Source organism: Hyposmocoma kahamanoa, unplaced genomic scaffold (genome assembly GCF_003589595.1).
Source record: "Hyposmocoma kahamanoa isolate Upper Pololo Valley unplaced genomic scaffold, ASM358959v1 204, whole genome shotgun sequence".
NCBI lineage: Eukaryota > Metazoa > Arthropoda > Insecta > Lepidoptera > Cosmopterigidae > Hyposmocoma > Hyposmocoma kahamanoa.
This window is the reverse complement of record NW_020653728.1, coordinates 879401-896005: the sequence shown is the minus strand read 5'-3', so window position 1 is coordinate 896005 and position 16605 is coordinate 879401. Positions and strand designations below refer to the sequence as shown.

Sequence of the window (16605 nt, the reverse complement as noted above, 5' to 3'; positions counted from 1 at the left end):
CAGGGAGGTCAGCGTAGTGAACGAGCAGTAGCTTAAATGTGACGTTTTCAAGTGTAAATTTATTTTACCTATGGAATAAATAATCTTTGACTTTGACTTTGACTTTGACCACTGGGCACGGAGAATTACAGAGAACTTACTTCAGTCAGATGCAGTCGACACTCTAAAGCTTTACACACTCACATAATGGTAAACACTATGATGATATATCTTGGTAGTGATTGGTCGTAGTTTGTCATTTGAAAAGATGTAACAAATTCTGAATTGTTTAAATAATTTAAACTTTACCCAGTTGGCATATCATTGAGAATTCAATGCCTATTATTGCAAGTTATAACGTTTTAATTTTGTATTGAAATTTCAATCAATGCGCTTCTAGCGGCAATAAAATAAAGACAAACGATTAACGCTTTTGAACGTTCTCCAAAAAATCTCAGTAGAGAGTACTAAAAAAACTGACCTCAAAAAAATTGGTGGAAATTATACCTATTTGCCAAGTTTTATCGAAATCCGTTACCGGAAAGTGCGCAGAACCGGATTCATCCCCTACTTTCCCATCCCTAGAGCTAGAATGTTGTCTTCAAATTGAAATGGTACCACTACTGAGGTTCTCTTTCCACGCAAAAACAGAATGATCAAAATCGGTACACACAAAAAACAGTCGAATGAGGTCGGTTAAAAAAAACGACTTTTCAGTTTTCATTTTTCATAACAAAAAAATTACAATAAATAGAAAATGGAAAATTTGTTAAAATAAAATAAGACTTAACAATGATATAAAACAATGATGACACATTACAGGTGCGACAAAGCTAAAATGGCGGAAAGCTAAGCAAAGCTAAGCTCAAGTACGTGGAACTCCGCGTACTGTTGGCACACGTGCCACGTCTATTAAATACTTGCTGTATTTATTTACTACTGTATTTATTATTCTGTGCGTCGAAATGCTGTCCGTATAACTACATATTTACAGTAACTGATTAAAAGGATAACATTATTCAAAGCATCAACATTCGCAAAATAGTTAAGCATATAGTCTAACGGCATCTTAGAAATATTTCACTGTTTACGCATTTTTCTCAGCAACCTCTCTAAAAAAATTAACAAACATATCCCGACGTTGGAACGAACGAGTATATTGCGGTGGATTCACCAAATTCTTGTTGCCCTTGTAGCTGTGGTAAAAAACAAAGTTACATTACAAAACTTTGCCCTTTGCCGTGCGGGGTTACGCCTGTTACAAAGGCATATGGAATTCGCGCATCAGAGTAAAAATATCATTTATTTTGGGTTTTATTTATATACTTATTTAGTTCATTAGCTGTTGTTACTTGAAGCATAAATTTACATAAAGCATAAATGCATAAATTTACAAAAAGCATAAATGACATAATGATAATCGTATATCCATCTAAGACTGATATCATTATCACGATGTAACGCAGAAATGCAATGAGCCAGAAGAAGTATCCCTCGCCCACAAGACAAAGCGACTAACTCCACCATGTCCGCAATTGTTATGTCTTAGCTACTTCGCTTATTCAAGAAATTGTTAATAAATTTTAATTAACGCGTCCTGAGGCATCCTGCAACCTAACCTGTAGGCGCAACGCCTTGCCTTTAGATGGTTAAGTTTGTTATTTAACGGTAGTTTCTGTCTGTCTTCTTGCCATCGGGGCCTCTCCGGGAATTTTTTTAAGCGTATAATTGATTCCAACCAGCAATGCCTTTTTTGACTAATACAGGTCAGCAACAAGACTTGCCTACGGGTAAATACATCATCATTATCTGTCTATTGCAGTCCACTTACACGCAGACCTCTCCCTATGTGCGCTATTTTGCCCAGTCCTCTGCTTGTCGTAACCCATCTGCTGCCAGTAGCCTTTCGCAGATCGTTACTCCATCTGGTCAAAGGGCATTCTAAATTTCAAAAATACAAGACATTTATACGCTGAAAAATGTAGTTAGCAATTATGCAGATGGTATAGTATATTATATTAGATCGTACATCTCACCAAGATTTGACATGCAAATATTTTAACAATTCTTATTTCACTTTTGATGTAGCATGCATTAAAGTTAAATTAATATAATAGCATAACCAAACATCCACAATTGGAATTTAACTAGAAAATAAGAAGTCAGAAACAACACACACACAACAGTTAAATTTTATATTTTATGTTATCGTCGATAACTTATCGAGTAAAAACCATCAATATTGTAATAGCATTGAGTGACTAACAAATTATGCAATTCATTCTAAATTGTCTACAATTTAATTCTCTAACAGCATCTGGTAATTTATTAAATAATTTGGGTGCTAATACGAACATCGTTCTATTGTAAAATTCCAAATTAGGGCGTTGTTTGGGCCGTATTTCTATTTTATTCTTGGTGTTTCTAAGATATCTAGTTTTAACTATATTAAAGTTGCTTAGATTTTGTTTGACATAAACACAGGCTTCGTAAACATACATTAATATATTCAGTTTCTTAGGGAACTGTAAGGTACACAACTCTCTCGCTGACCCACAGCAAACATGACCCTGATACATTTCGTCAGGGTTGCGACTGCATTTCCCCAGATCAGTAGCGGCATTATGTTTACCGAGCCTTATTATCCACTCAGAAAGTCGTTTCCCCCATTGGTTATCGGTTCTTCGTTAGATATGGCTAGCCCACTACCACTTCAGCTTACTTATTCTACCAGCTATGTCGACGACCTTGGTTCTCTGTTCAATAACCTCCAATCTTATCCTTCAGTTAGCATAGCTCGTTCCATAGTTCGCGAAGCCACTTTTGACAATACAACTGAATAAACAATATTAATGATATACATCGATTGTGATGCAGAAAAAGTACGCTTCTGCCACAGGCGTTGGTGGTGTAATGGTTAGCATAGTTGCCTTCCAAGCAGTTGATCCGAGTTCGATTCTCGGCCAACGCATTGTTTTAATTGCGTCGTTCATTTTAATTAGCCAACAGAATACATAGATGAAAAGCATACGGTGCTATGCGTACACTTGACATTGCTCGTATTGATTATGCCAGCTATTTAATTTAGTCCTAATATATTTAAATTTAAAAGGAGAAAATTTCTACCGAGAACCGCGCCTTGGGGTGTCTTTGGGATAGCTACACTTGTCCTTTGGCAGAAATAACCATAGCAATTTAGTCACCGGAAGCTGCAACGAGACATTAGTTTCAATCGATTAATAATCCAGCAAATGTCAGTTATAAAAACTATTATAACTAGTTTAAAAAATGTACAACTGCTGTCCTGCTTTAATGATGGTAACAAACGTAATCGACATTTTTAGCGAAATTGAGGTTAAGACATCTGTGATCAGCGAAGCGAGATCTATAACCCCCTTCGTCGTCTTCATTTTTTTAGATGACCATAAAACTTTAGGTGCCAGTATCTCGAAAGTTACCGAAATGAAAATGCACTAAGATACTAGAATATCCAGATATTGTGTTATCGGTTGCGTTTTTGTGACATTGCTATAAAACCTACATTTTTCTGTAGATCGGGGTTGACAAAAATAGGCGGAAGAGAGAAATGTCATGGGGAGATGATTTTTGAGTGTATAAGAAACGAATATTTTACTGTATTGTGTACTTTATCGAAGAATATAATTAACAACACCGCATTTTGAATTTGTCGAGTGGAAAGTGAGATTGTTTATAATTGAGAGTGATCAGGTGTTATTTAGTTTTACCAGGAACCGATGCCATCGGACTGTCTGCAGACAGTGATCACATATCTAACACATTTACATCAGCGTCAAATTTTAGACCTTCGTGGTTATTCACTGAATCATCATCAACCCATTTATATGTTCCACTGCTGAGCACGGGTCTCCTTTCAGACGAGGATTTAGCCCCTGATTTAACCCCTTTAGCGTGTAGGGGACTTAACATGTTTTTCGAGGGTTGTGAACCTTCTTCGACGTGCAGATTTCATGTCGATGTTTTCCTTCACCGAAAAGCTCATGATAAATTTCGCACATAAATTCCGAGAAACTCAGAGGTGCGAGCCCGGATTCGAACCCACGACTCTCTGCTTGAGAAGCAGTAGGTCAAACCAATAGGCTACCAAAGAAGGCAGACAGATATGTCTGTCCTGGCTAGTCAACCCGTAACTACAGAGCGTGTAACCATTCCGAAATATGGGGAAAATAAAAAGAACTCACATCGTCATAAGGAACCTGTAATTAATGATAGCTATTTAAATTGGTGTAATCAGAAATCAGAATAAGAGTAAAAGAAAAGGGAAAGGCTGTAACGGAAATAATACAATGATATAAAAGGGCACAAACAATATAAAATACTCCCTTCTAGTACCAAACTATAAAGTTTACCCCAAGAGGGCCTAATATACATATATATAATCCAATTTTTTGAAAATTGCATGAAATTATGTTTTACTTGATGATAAAATAAGCACATCCTCTTTACTTCAGAGAATTTTGATAGGAGTGATGAAGGAATGAACCAACTTAAGAATAGTGTATGGAAAAGAAATTTGTGGACGATATAAAATTTTAAACGTAACCAGGAACCGGTAAAAAGATGGGATCACGATGAAGGAGGTCTGCACCGTCACAGGGTGGCTGCAAGAGGAAATTAGAGGTCACTTGAGGGAGGGAGTTACCCTATTCAGTTGGCGATAATAATTGACAGATCGACGGTTCGAGTCCCTGTGGCTACACGTAACTATGACTTTAAATTTCTAACAGCGAATTGTTTGTAATTAGTTTCATTAGTTTGTCAAGGTTCTAGTGGATCCAAACATTGCAGCAATTCCCAAAATCGAACTCTGCATAGGATCTTTTATGGAACAGCAAAAGTTTGTTACACTGAGCTATTGCCGCCACTGAATTAATCAAAGTAACGAGTTTCACTATGAATAAGATGTCTGCTGCAGAATAGTACAAGCGTCCGCATGCAGCTTTACATGTGATTACATTACATATGTAAATTTATGCAACGAAATACAGTCGGGGGATCGTTTTCGATTTACTACAAATGTCTTTACTCTTACTTCAACTTAGATAAGTGAATAGATACGTTCTAAGTTACAATGAAACTTCATCGATTTTTTTAAATTTTATTTAGTACCTAGATTACTAATCGCTGTTATTTCGGTGATTATATAAAAGTGGATAGCATTTTTTCGATGTTCGGACAAAATGTTATAGTTTTCGATCGCAGATAACCATACAAGCCTTTAATCTTGTATTCGACTCTACGTCGTATGAGATGATGGATGACGTCACAGCGGTCTTCTGCAGTAATGTCGACTGTTTGGACCTCCAAAGTCTTCACCATCACTATCAGTATAAAGCATACACCAGAACGATACAAAAAGGTCAATAAAAAAATAACAAGGTTAGCTTAGCACCCAGCTGTGCACATAGTCGAGACAATTTTTAGAGCGGCTTCTCGAACTAACATTAGAAAGAAAGTAGGTGAAATTATGTCGTGATCCGTTTAGTGGCCATGTTTTTGTAACTTATAGAGAGATGGAGAAGACAAGTGTGCGAACTATGAGCAATGGAATTCACTCCAGGGCACCGGAACACCCAGACCAGAACCAATTTAGAAAAGTTTATTTCCTAAATTGGCCCTTACGGAAATCTAATCGAGAAACTCAGCACTCACAGTGTACACATTTTTTGGTCCATCGAGATCGTCAAATTACAAAATAAGTTTTTCTACAGTGTTTTCTCCTTTACGTGATAATCTATATCTTCCAATAGGACAGGTCGAGACCTGTTAGATTATGTTTACGTTTTCATCAGCCTGTATGCTGCCACTGATGACCGTTAAAGTGACTTGCGCACCGATTTTCATGGTGACGCCATCTCTGAAGATTTCGATCCCCGATCGGGTCAATGTGGAAAAAGTAACTTTTTTTTAATATTAAGTAACGGGATGAACAGTCGTGCGCCTGATGGTAAGCTACACGCCTATCCATAGCAGTTGCAGTGCCACTCAGAGCTTTTAATCGCAAAGATCTGAGGGCACTCCCACTCCGCTGGTCACCCTGAGACATAAGTTTGCCCTCAGATATGTGCCCTTCAAAACCGGAACGCAGTAATGCTTACATGGCAGTTGAAATAGGTAATTTGGAAGTAGTTCCATGGATGAATTCTTTCACAAGGAGCTCTACTGCGACTACGTTTCTATATAACTTTTCTATATTGTCTCAAATCTGGGTGTTTGTGGTACCGTCGTTGTTGCCGATTTCCATTACACAAGTGCGTTAGTTACTTACTTTGGGAGCAGAGCAAAGTATGTGATATTGTCTAATATTTCTTTTTTCATTAATATTTGTCACTAACCTACATTTTAAAGAACTTTATGTATTATAATAGGTAAATAAATATATGTGTTGATTGACTCACACCCGTAAGTATTTTACAGTAGGCTAATTAAGACAATGGTCTCATAAAACAATGCGTTGGCCGAGAATCGAACTCGGATCAACTGCTTGGAAGGCAACTATGCTAACCATTACACCACCAACGCCTGTGATTACTACATTGAAATAATGATGAATATCTATGGTTCTAAATATGTAAATGTATACACAGATGTTTTCTTACTACATCACCTGTAACAAAACAAATAGACTTCATTTAGATTCAACGCAAGTGCAAATTATTGTTCCTTGAAAAGAATCAAGTCTCAAACGTCATGCCAAAAATTCATTTTAGTGTCTCACGTCTTGAATTTGAAAATGTTCTTTATTGCATTAATGCCTAAGACTTCCAGTTAAAACTGAACTCAAACTAAACTAGCTAACAAACTTCTATTGCAATCGTAAAATAAAAGAGCAAAAACTTATTCCTGCGCAGCGAAACTCCCGAAAAATCGTTACCCTTGACGCGTAAAATTCTTTTCAAGCTACTGCGTCTTGAATGGAATATAATCTATAGTCATGAGCATAAAACTTGTGGGACCTGACACGATTCCACGATCCCTTCAATAGAGCCAAATCGACGAAGCTCTCATTAATATACGATTTTTTTCGTTTCAGGCGGGAAAAATCTAATAAAAAGATGGCCGGGTCTCGGGAACGACTCCTCTACGAACGAAGACCTGAATATGAATACGAATATGAACCAAGAAGACGTTACGACTATCGTGAGAGAGAGCGGGATAGAGATAGGTACGTAAGATACGAAAGGAGAGACAGAAGAAATGAATATGAAAGACCTAAAAGAAGGAACGGATATGTGTATGAAGATATCTATTCAGATTTCGATGAAAATCAAGGAAAGTTATCTCTCTTTCGACCAATAAGACCAGAGTATTTGAATCTTCCAACAACTTATGATTCTAAATACAATTCGTTACCAAGAAACTATTATTCTTATGAAAATAGAGGGCGTAAATACAAAAAGGATTACTATGATTTTAGAATCGAAAACGAAAGGCGTAGGCGAGAATCTTTTGAACTTGGAAATATAGAACGAAAAAATTACGAACGTCGACCAATCCCAAACGATTTGAAGCCGGAATACAATCGTAAACCAATCCCGGGTGTAATGAATAGCAACAATGAATTCGAACGCCGACCAATGTTAGACGCTAAGAATTCAAGCTTAAATTCAAAATTACCAAAGAATCAACCGAAAAACGTAGCCGTTTGTAAACCATTACGTTTAACAGAAAAGAACGCTCGCTATTGGACAACAGACTTTCCGGAAAAACCTAAAACAAAAAAAACTGAGGAACCGAAAAAAAATGTGAAATTTTCTGAAGTGTCAGGTTGTAATAGAAAAATGGTTGTTGACGATCCTATTTGCGGTAAAAAGGTGGTGCCTGTTAGAGAGCTGGAAGTGTCATTAGATCAGATGATACAAAACGGATATTTTGAAAAGCATAATATCCCGATTTCGAGGCCGATGGAGCGAGCTAGCAAAGTTACGAGGGAAGAGATACAGGTGCCTAACGGAAAGTGCTTATCGGAGAGGAAGGAAAGGCAGCCGCTGCGGCGAACTAGGCATCTGCCACAGGTGAGTTTTGTTTGAAAAATTTGAAGTATTTCTGTTAGTTTATAGGTGTTACAGTTTCTGTGTCGTTTATTAAATAATTACTTATTTTACGTCAATGAAGAATAACGAAAATAAACAAACTTTCAGTTACAAGTGTGCAAATCTGCTTTGTTGAAACTGTTTGTTTACGAGTACTCGTAACTGTATTTGCATCTCTATTTTGGTTACGCAGTGTCGAGATTACGTTTCACCTAATTTCTTTCTGAATCAGATTCTCGGTATGCCCAACTCACGTTGCCTTAAGCATGCCTCTTACTTATTACCTGTACATGGCGCTTGTGACGCAAATGCATGCTGAAAAACTGCGTAATAGGGTTTCTTGGTTAGGAAGTCGATTATGTCATTGGCTGTTGCTCGGTGTTGCTTTAAATATACCTTATTCCAAATATGGAATACTTACCTCCTTATAACAACTTTATAACAACTTTGGGCAGATTTCAATTTGTTACAGAGTTTCTAACAAAAATGCTTACAATACCTATTTGACAAGCCATCCAGCCAGACAGGTTTCTTATAGTTTGAACCTTATGTGTTGTTCTTAAATTTGTAAGAATTTGAATCGTATATTAATCATTGTCGTTTTTAGAATACAGAGTATGTAGGTACGAGTATGTAAGTGTTCAATTTTTACTGTATTCTTGACCATTAGTGTGGCAGTGGTAGAATAATAATTGCGAAGGCAAACTGGTTCATGTACTAGGAAGCTGCGTCATAAACCCCTTTCGCCAACCTCCGTGGTATCCATCTCTGAGATCCCGGGTTCGATTCCCGGCCGGGTCAGTATAGAAAACCTAACTTTCCTATATTGTCTCGGGTCTGGGTGTTTGTGGTACCGTCTTTGTTTCCGTTTTCCATACTTTGGGATCAGAACAACGGATGTGATGTTGTAAAATTTATTTATATACTTTAACGTAATTAAAATCAACAAAGTAATTTTGATCCAAGATTAAAAGTAAAATGAGCCGCTTACTAGAACAATCATCTTTAGTTCTACGCCTTTCAGAATGCACACAATTTCTTTATGTAGGTGTTCATTGCAAAGTTGAAAAATGTAACTGACCAAGTTTGCAGACTCAGGTTTTTGTACCCGGTCAATTATCCCGTGATAAGAAAAAACCCATCACCTACATTTGCAATTATGGTCCATGTGGCAAGTTTTGGTACCACAAAACCACCATATGAGTAATCAATACATTCCTGCGGAATAACTTTTACAACTATTTTTTTTTCTACGACTGGGCATAGGTCTCTCCCAAAATCCGTCACTGCCTTTCTGACTACTCCTTCCCCACAGAAAACCCTCCGAAATCGTCATGCCAATGCGTTTTTAGTCGGCCCCGCCGTCGCCTTCCGTCTTCGGGTACCCAAGGAGTGAGGACTGTCGCCCATTTTTGGGTCAAGATGGCCCGCCCATCTCATTTGAACCTGGCTGTTGTGCTCCATACATCGGAAATGCCAATCATCGAGGCATTGTATTGCATACTCAGTTAATACATTTAAAGCCCAGGAAATAACGTTCCGTAGCCAATTTGTCTGCGTCCCTATCATAGGATGCACATATCGATAAGTTGGCGCTTTAGTGAGTGTGTTGTTGACGCTCTGTTAATAGGTTTCGTGATAATTAAAAATACCACAACACGTGCTGATTAAGGACCTATTTGGTACAACATATTTTTACCAAATGCAATCAACCATTACAAGATCGAAATTAAAAATTTCCACCCAACGGTTTAAATATCTACCAATCAAAAGTAACCACAGCGTCATAAAACAGTACCACAATTTCCAAATTCATGAAAGCACATCGAGTTTAATGTGACATCAACAGCAAGCGATAATCTAGCGACGAATCAGCGCCAACAGTTAGCCTAACTTAGCGGTTAATTCCTGCCTGTTTGTTGCGGTATATGTGATATCCGGACAGCGATCCGGTTACAACCACTTCATAGAAAACCAAACAAGGATTTATTGACTAAATTAACTCACGTATTTAGTCGAAATTTTGCTCTTCACGATTCGAACTAGTTAATCTTTAATCTAAAAGCCAAAGTCCTGACAACCCGGTCAATAAAAATGGAAATAAATTAATTTACTATTCCTCGAACCCAGTGAAGGTTAAATCGTGCAAAATAGCTGCGCTTGTGTTGAATATTTTTTTCATGCAGTTAATTTGACCGCCTCCGCATAAAATAAATAACACAAGCGCAACTACGGTCACAAACCACCACCAAAAATACACTCGACACGTGTTTCGCCTCTCTGCGAGGCATCTTCAGGGGTTGTTGATTGCTCGACCCTCGGCCGAAGAATGAGCTCGTTCAAACCGGTTGGTATATTTATACCCCGCTACCCCCAGTGTTGCCATTGTTGAAACTCGAAAATACCTGAATAAAGGCGATGATGCAAAATTCAATTGTTCATTTATTATACAACTTTGTTGTTGTATCTAATTATTTACATCTGTTCTAAAACCCCGGTCTGTCAGTACGGACCCTCGTTAGCTTCATTCTTATTAAAGTCATATGTAGGATTGCTACACTAACCACAACACGTTCTAAAGTCCCATCCACACTAACCACTGATGTAATATCCAACACTGTTACTATACCCCAGTTGGAAAACAGCTGTCAGGGCATTAGCGCTCCGTTTTCGTCGAGTCACCGCCACGGAAACTCATGACTACGGACCACGGTCCGATTTGAAACATTCGTTTAAATACGCGAGTTATCCGTTACTTTAGTTAACGTCTGAATCTGATTGTAGTTATCTGTTTAAAATTGCTAATCCAGCAGGAATAATAATATCTCCCACGGACTTCTTTCGCCTATAACATTCTAACCTTATCTTTACCTACTATTCTGGGCTTACTTTACTCGCCTGTGGTGTAGACTACCTTCATATACATACACGCCCTTCACTCATCTCAGCTCAGGGCTCATTGAAAACCAGCGCCATAGTCGCCAAAGGAATTACACCCGCCGTGGTCCCGCACTCTGTGTGTTTCACGCTTAAAGGTTGCTAATGAATCAGATTTCAAGTCTTGAACAAAGAAGTCGCCATCTTGTTACTTACACTGCAACCAGTCGTCAGATTTGATTGTAATTAATGGTCTGCCAAACGCACTACAGCTGGTCCATCAAGAGTAATCATAATGGCTGCTTTGAAATCAAACCACTCGAGCGTTAGAATTTGTAGCAAACTGGACTTGTATGGGTGTGACATAATCGTACGAATAATAGTAAGGGTGTAGGCTCTTTCAAGTTTTTACACCTAATCGGTCTTCTGCAGTCTCGAGGCAGTCACAATCTCAGTCAAAATTTCCATTCACTTAACATGAGAAACAATAACAAATATAAACAGTTGAATTATCGAACGATAAAGATTAAGTATTAAAATTCTTGTACAATAAGTGGGTAGTTGTTTATTTAAATGTGAGTTAGTTCGTTTTATCACTAACATGAATGCTGTTGTACAAAATTATCAGAGATACATAGAAACGGGCAAAACCAGAAGCGACATGCAAGTAGTGTAATTATGACGGCACGTTTGTTAAACTTTGAATTATTATTTTATCATTTATATTTTTTATTGTATTGATATTCAATATTTTTTTGTGAAATGACTCCACTATTTTATTATAATTGTTAATACAACGATCGATACACTCAGAAAAAATTCCTTCGATCCGGCCGGATTCGAACCGACGTCTTCTAGCATACCGTGCCTGACGTTATACATCTACTCTCATTTATTAATCTTGAGTTTAGACTTTTGGGCTTCATGACTTGGCCCTTAGAACAATAACGCATAGAATGATAGTTTCATATCAAACGAACTGTCACAAGTGAGGCAAAAACCAAATTCATGTAGGCTAGTTTTAGTAGTAGGTTAATTTTCGGTTTTAGTGAATATTTATATAAGAATACAAGTTGAAACGCGTTACTTCCTTGTGGAATGTGATGTTAGTATTTATTTTATGTTTGTCTGACGTATTTTTACACTCATTTCGTCATTTTTAGCTAAAATTCTTGATCTGTTCGCGGTGCAAGTTGACCTTGAGCACTGAAGGCCCGCCCGCTCGTGTAGGCCCTTTTGACGCGCTTCAATTTGCCTCACTTAGCGTGTGCGGACTACGTTTCTATGCGTTATTATTCTAAGACCTGGCCATTTACTAGCTTTCACCAAGATATTTAAATTTACTACTTGGGATATTTGTCCCACAAATGATTCTTAACGTCATCTTTAATAACCACCCCATGGTTCTTAACGTCATACGACGTTTAGCAGCGTTGCAAGCGCGCGACTTCATCGATACAACAGTCGTTTCGCATCAGTCAGTCGCGTTTGCATCGACGCAATTAATTGCCTACAAATCGCAATTGTAATAATCGCCAATGTACTACATTACATAAATATTTACGTAGTTTATTTTGTTTTATATATAAATCTTGGCAAATAGAAATGCCACAAACTTTTGAGGTAATTTTTTTTAATAAAAATTTACATATCGAGTTCTTAGGTTTTCGCGATTGTTACGCATAGGAAATGAAACTATTTTTCCGGATTTAAAACGCGTATATTTGTTTTTTCAAAGAAACCAACGTTTCGTGCCATTTACAGGTCCCATGGTCACGGTTGACTAAAAAAAAAAAAAAACGGTGTAAATAATGTAAACCACCTTATTTTCCACTGTAGTTACAAAAGTTATTAATTAAATACCTTATTTTAAAAGTTTACAATTCACATTCTAATTTACACTACAATATGTTTTACAATTATTTTATTTTTATTAAATAATAAATTTAATTTAATAAAAAAATCATATGACATAACTGGTTCATGACTTGACCACATCAGTCAACCGTGACCATGGGACCTGTAATAGACCCGAAACGTTGGCTTGTTTGAAAAAACAAATATATCCGAGAAAAATAGTTTCATTTCCGAAAAATTTACAATTGTATTATTTTGTTCAATTCTGTATATTTTTATATTGTGACGTTGCAATTTAATAAATGTCTTCTATTCTATTTTAAGCTTGGATGTTAGGTTAGGTTAGGTGTTTCATTATGCAATATTATTTATGTGCTCTTGCCAACGTGCATTGTAAACACCTGTTACATGAAATAAGAAAGCTTTCGTAAATTTGGAAAACAGACTTTTGTGGCTATATAAAATTAAAAATTACAAAGCGCAGATATGTATTTGTGGTCGGGAAATTGGTTTTTAAAAAAGAGATTTATTTAATTACAATGAAATAAGGTTGGTTACAGGTATACCCAGAGAGGTGAGGATGTAATATCACTCAATAGAAGCCACAAGATGGCTATCGGCGACCCAGCAAGCATAGGTGGCTGTGAATAGACATAGTTCTAAGTCTAAGATAGAAACTTTTGTCTAGTCATCACCATCATTTCAGCCGAAAATAGTCCACTGCTGAACATAAGCCTCCCCCAAAGATCGCCACAACGACCGGTCTTACGTTGCTTGTAGTGGATTCCCGCAACCAACCAAAAAAAAAACTAAAAAGAAAAGAAACTACTTTTCAACTCAGTTTTTTATAGTGACGGTATGAACAAGACATGCGTCTGGTGGTAAGCGACACGCCTATCCATAACAGACACATAAATACACAAACAAGCTTCAAAGTTAAAACTACCATGTTTTTGTGAAGGCCATTAAAAAATTTCATGAAACACTGCGCTACAAGCCTTAACAATTCACTTAAATTATCCGAATACCTTTTTCGAATTCCGCTTTACATCCAATAAAAGCCAAAAGCTGATACAAATATCCATTAGCGTATCAAAAACCAATAGGCACCTTGTATTCTTGTTTGTTACCTTGAAATATACGCAATATCATATTTTAATTTCCTTTCATTATGGATATAGCGTTTTGTATTTGTCCTCAACAAATATGGTTCAAATACAGTAACAGCACAAAACAACAGGACAACACTTGCCGCTTACCTGTACACAATTTCCAGTTATAATTGGTAAACCTACTGTTTTCATTTTCGTCACAGAAGTTCATGTCGAAGAAGGCTGAGAATTATTGACCTGCGCGAGGTATTAGTAGCAGTAGAGGTCCTTGTGAAAGAGTTCGTCCGGGGAACTACTGCCACCTTACCTATTTTTGCCGCCAAGCAGTAATGTTAGCATTACTGTGTTCCGGTTTTGAAGGGTAAGGGTGCTTGTGAAATTACAGGCATATGGGACTTGTCAACTTGTCTCAGTGAGACAGTGGGCCTCAGATCTGTGCGATTTAAAGAGCTGAGTTGCACTGCAACTGTTATGGACAGGCGCGTAGCTTACCATCAGGCGCACGACTTGTTTGTCCCGTCCCTTGATATTATTAATAAAAAAAAGGCTCACTTCTTGGAAGACGTATGAACAGGCACATACATAGAACTTGTCAACTTACGTCTCAGGGTGACGGGCGCAGTGGGTAGTGCCTTGGTACTTGCACGTTGTACGAGTGCAAATCCGAGCCAATCACATTCACCAAAACATTTTGTATAATGTGGAGTGAAGGTGAAATCCTTTTTTTTCCTTCCTTGTGCTGAATATTCTTACTTCTTCTCCTTCTTAGTCGTTAACTTCATTGCTGAAGGTCGTGTCCCCGAACGGTTTTCGAGATTTTATTAACGATCTTCCTACATCTGGTCCTGTCTTCCGCCTTTCTCAGGGCAGTTGTGATAGGGAGGCCACTGAGGGCACTTGGTCACTCCATTGGCTAGGTGATCGATCGTGGAGTCTCTTTCCCTCCACCTTACCCACCAAACAGTTTATCAAGGTTGTCTGGTTGTCGACGAACAATACGACCAAAATACTGTAGGATTCTCTGGTGGCATATTGTGGAAAGTCTGTCTGCGATATGAAGCTGTTCAATTATGGATTGGTTATTCTATCCAGCGGTCGTCGGTTTACGGAGCATCCTTCTCCAACACCACATCTCAAAAGCGTCTATTTTTTTTACATGCATTTAATATTCCCACCCTCCCTTCGCATAAAATATATGACACAAACGCTGTTACAATCAATACTACCATCAAAAATACACTCAACACTTCGGCTCTCTGTGATGCATCATCAGAATCTCCTGATTCAATATCTGTTGACTGTTCAACGTATAAGGGCGATCCTACACGGACGTTACTGATGCGTTGCGTAGTCGCAACGTTATGCTATGATTTAACAGCACCGAGCGCCTCACGAGCAATGCGGTGTCACAACGTAACGCCACTTACTACGTAACGTTAATTACTACGCACGTGGCATGTAGTTCTGATGATGGAAGAAAAAGACAATGGCAGTGCCTTAAGCCTCGATTACTATCACAACCAATGTCGCCAAAACTTACATTCTGCATTTGAAACACTACAATTTGATATTATGTTGAAATTTCAATCAACATGCTGCCATCTAGCGGGTCATTGCAGGACGACGACGAATTGTAGTTAAACAAAATATTTAAAATTCATTAAGACTTTCCGAAGAGATGAAATACCACTACAGGTAATATTTTTGGTACAGCTATAATTTTTGCACTCCAAAACAGCACAATAAGGCATTTTTCTAGGACTTTAGAGAATTTGCACGAAAGAATGACACAACCATACCATACATAGAAAATGGCGGACTGAGCTCAGATAGGTCAATGATATTCAAGTATTTTGTACTCAATTTTAGTGATAATTTCTTTTTATTTAATTTTTTATAGAATATCATATCACCAGAAATATTCTTTAGTATTTCACGATGATATATTCGAGTAATTAAATAAAAATTGTCACCAAAATTGAGTACAAAAACTTACCTGAAAATCACTGAGGTATTTCGAGATTTATAGTTGGCACGCGTCTGACGCTAAGTAACCACTTCTACTGTATTTATTGTTTTGTGGTTCTAATTCATATGTAGTACTTACAACGCAGCGTCACCGCTCTAGGGTCGCAAGGCCGACGTAACGCATCGTGTGACATGACCCTTAAGCACGATGTCTAAGTAATCTGGTTGTTTAAAGAAGGCCAATGCCCAGTGAGACGTAAGTAGGTTGACACCTTGTTAAAGTCTTGGATCTAAGCCTATTTTCCTTATGAGGCTTCAAGTGGCTTCCGTGGCCAAGTTTGTAAATCGGGCTTGGCGCCAGAATTGTTTGAAACAGTCGCTCGCGGGTTCCACCGTTAACGAGGTTACAGGGTTAAGATTAGTTTTCTTCCTCATACTTAATAAGTGTTAAGTCGTTTGAAAATTGCATTACACGACGTCTGTGGCCCTGTGTGATGATCTTCATCAAGCGTCCATGGTACGAACGCTATCTTCCGGATTCGATACCAGGTAGAACCAATTTTAGAAACGACCAAATTCCAAACTACTACAAGTACTTGAAATATCCCAGGTGATTAGCATCATTAACTGGTTCATTTATTTTATTGTACGTTCAAATCCAAATCATCTTTGTTTGAAAATCGTTATAATAATTAAATTATAACTCAAGGCAAAGTCCCCTGAGAAGAATGAGCAAGAAA

The 16605-nt window shown here is 37.7% G+C and overlaps 1 protein-coding gene and 2 non-coding genes across 3 annotated transcripts in view; 2 read left to right on the top strand and 1 right to left on the bottom strand.

The window, feature by feature from the left end:
• The first annotated feature begins 2878 nt into the window (after positions 1-2878).
• On the top strand, positions 2879-2950 carry Trnag-ucc. Its single transcript has one exon. It is a non-coding gene; the product is annotated as a tRNA-Gly (tRNA).
• Positions 2951-6468: 3518 nt separating this feature from the next.
• Trnag-ucc lies at positions 6469-6540 on the bottom strand. The gene has a single exon. It is a non-coding gene; the product is annotated as a tRNA-Gly (tRNA).
• Positions 6541-7073: 533 nt separating this feature from the next.
• LOC113227255 (facilitated trehalose transporter Tret1-like) overlaps positions 7074-16605 on the top strand; it is a 48075-nt gene continuing 38543 nt past the window's right edge. The window contains exons 1-2 of the mRNA XM_026460153.1: positions 7074-7456; positions 7571-8033. Of these exons, the coding sequence (XP_026315938.1) occupies positions 7074-7456; positions 7571-8033 (846 nt within the window). The remainder of the gene's footprint in view (positions 7457-7570; positions 8034-16605) is intronic.